General features: G+C 34.5%; 1 protein-coding gene across 1 annotated transcript in view; it reads right to left on the reverse strand.

Annotated features, from left to right (window-relative positions):
- Positions 1-357: 357 nt before the first annotated feature.
- LOC106869786 (S-crystallin 4-like) overlaps positions 358-2,137 on the reverse strand; it is a 20,300-nt gene continuing 18,520 nt past the window's right edge. Inside the window, exon 6 of the mRNA XM_014915645.2 lies at positions 358-768. Coding sequence (XP_014771131.1) covers positions 604-768 — 165 coding nt within the window. The 3' untranslated portion in view covers positions 358-603. The remainder of the gene's footprint in view (positions 769-2,137) is intronic.

Raw genomic sequence — 2,137 nt, forward strand, 5'->3', positions numbered from 1 at the left:
ATATATATATATATATATATATATATATACATACATAGAAGTGTGCGTACGTGCATGTGTGCGCATGTGTGTGCATGCGTATGGGAGTGTGTACGTGCATGTATGTGTGTATGAATGATGGACTCACTTTTAGAATTTTATCTTCGATATTCAATGGGATCTGACTTTGTGCCAAAGTTGCATGCCACAGAGAGAAGAATACGAACGAAAACTGTAGTCATTTGTGAAACATGTTGGCGGACAAGTAGGTTGACTTTGCCAACTGGAAGATGATTTCTATGAGGCATATATTGGGACATCCATGCAGTTTAGATGACGCAGATAAGAAGCGCACTTAAACACGAATAACAGAAATCATTATGCTGTAATAACTTTAATAACTAGAATGCATTACAAGTGAATTCACGAACAACGACATAGTTACAACTGTATTAAAATCTCCCACAAACATTATTTAGCATTGATAAAAGACGACAAAGTTTCAAAACTCTCCAAACAAGGATATGATGCTAGGTCTTATCGTTTGAACAGCCAAGATATTACTTAACACATTCAATACGATTTCCCTGGATTTCTACCATAAAATCATAATTAATTCTAATATTAGCATTCCGTTTCGTTGCGTTTTTTCAAGTATGATAAAACTTTTGGGTTTGCAGTGACCTGTTGTCTGAGGTTTCGAAGCTTCGGGAAATCATTTAGTAAAGCTGGATTTTCTATAAGCGGATTCTCCAAGGCAGAGTAACACATTAAATCGCAGAGTTTGATCTAAAGAGAAAAAGAGAAAAAAGACATCATATGAGAGAAAAAGAGAGAGAGACAGAGAGAGAGAGAGTGAAAGAGAGACAGAGAGAGAGAGAGTGAGAGAGAGACAGAGAGAGAGAGAGAGTGAGAGAGAGAGAGAGAGAGACGTGTCTAGTATGTCTCTCTGCGACTCTATGACATACTATTCTATAAATGTGTGTGTGTGTGACAGAGAGAGGGGGAGGCAGATATAAATATATATACATATATATATAATTGACAAGATTAATTCACTCCATAGGATTTTCTCATTATGTTTATAAGTGTTTCTAAAAACCTTCATTTATAACTTCTGTATCCATTAATTATATCCTTAGTTGCAATGTTAGATCTCTTTTGATCTTTATAGAAGCAATACTTGAAACAAAATATGTTTCCTAATAGAGCTATAATAGAGCTAAATATTTTGATACCACTCTTCTACAACGAACACAACGTCAACCAGAGTAACGATACGAAGAGACTTCAAAGGGTCAAACACAAACAAACGTTACACTAAACATAGTATATGTATAGGATATATATATATATATATTTTTTTTTTTCTCATAAGCCAAATTGATATCACTTATATATCAATGTTTGTAAAAGATCAGCAATAATCATAAAAAGAAAACTCGTGAGATATCAAAATCACAATTTGCGTATCTATAACAAACGAAATATTTCAAAATATACCATTACAAGTAAGTATAATAAAAGTCAAGACTTAGGTTGTCGAGAATGAACGACATTGAACATCTTAGCATTATGAACAGAATATTAGCTGCCTATATAATGTTAGATTACTAACAGCAGAAGTCCTTTCTACTATTGGTACAAGGTTTGAATTTTAGTGGAGGGGACTAAGTTATCAACATCAACCTCAGTACTTAGCAGGTGCTTATCTTAACAACTTCGAAAGGATGAAAGCAACATTAACTTCGAGAGTATTTAAACTCAGAACATATTAAACCCGAAGAACTGTTGCTAAGCATTCTGTACGGCGGGTTAACGTCTTAATTAACATCAATAATGACAATATTTGCTGCCTCTATTGATTTCTTGAAATCAGATACATAAATACACACACACGCACGCATATATACACGCACGCACACACACACACACACGCACACGCAACGCATGCACGCACGCATACACATGCATGCAAATACACACACGCAAAACACACACAAACACACACACATACATATATATCTACACATACATATTTCTATCTATCTATCTATCTATCTATCTATCTATCTATCTACCTATCCTTCTATTTATTAATCTGTTTATCTGTGTGTCAGTCTTTACTTCTCTCTCTCTCTCTCTCTCTCTCTCTCTC

This window comes from Octopus bimaculoides, chromosome 5, assembly GCF_001194135.2.
Source record: "Octopus bimaculoides isolate UCB-OBI-ISO-001 chromosome 5, ASM119413v2, whole genome shotgun sequence".
Lineage (NCBI taxonomy): Eukaryota > Metazoa > Mollusca > Cephalopoda > Octopoda > Octopodidae > Octopus > Octopus bimaculoides.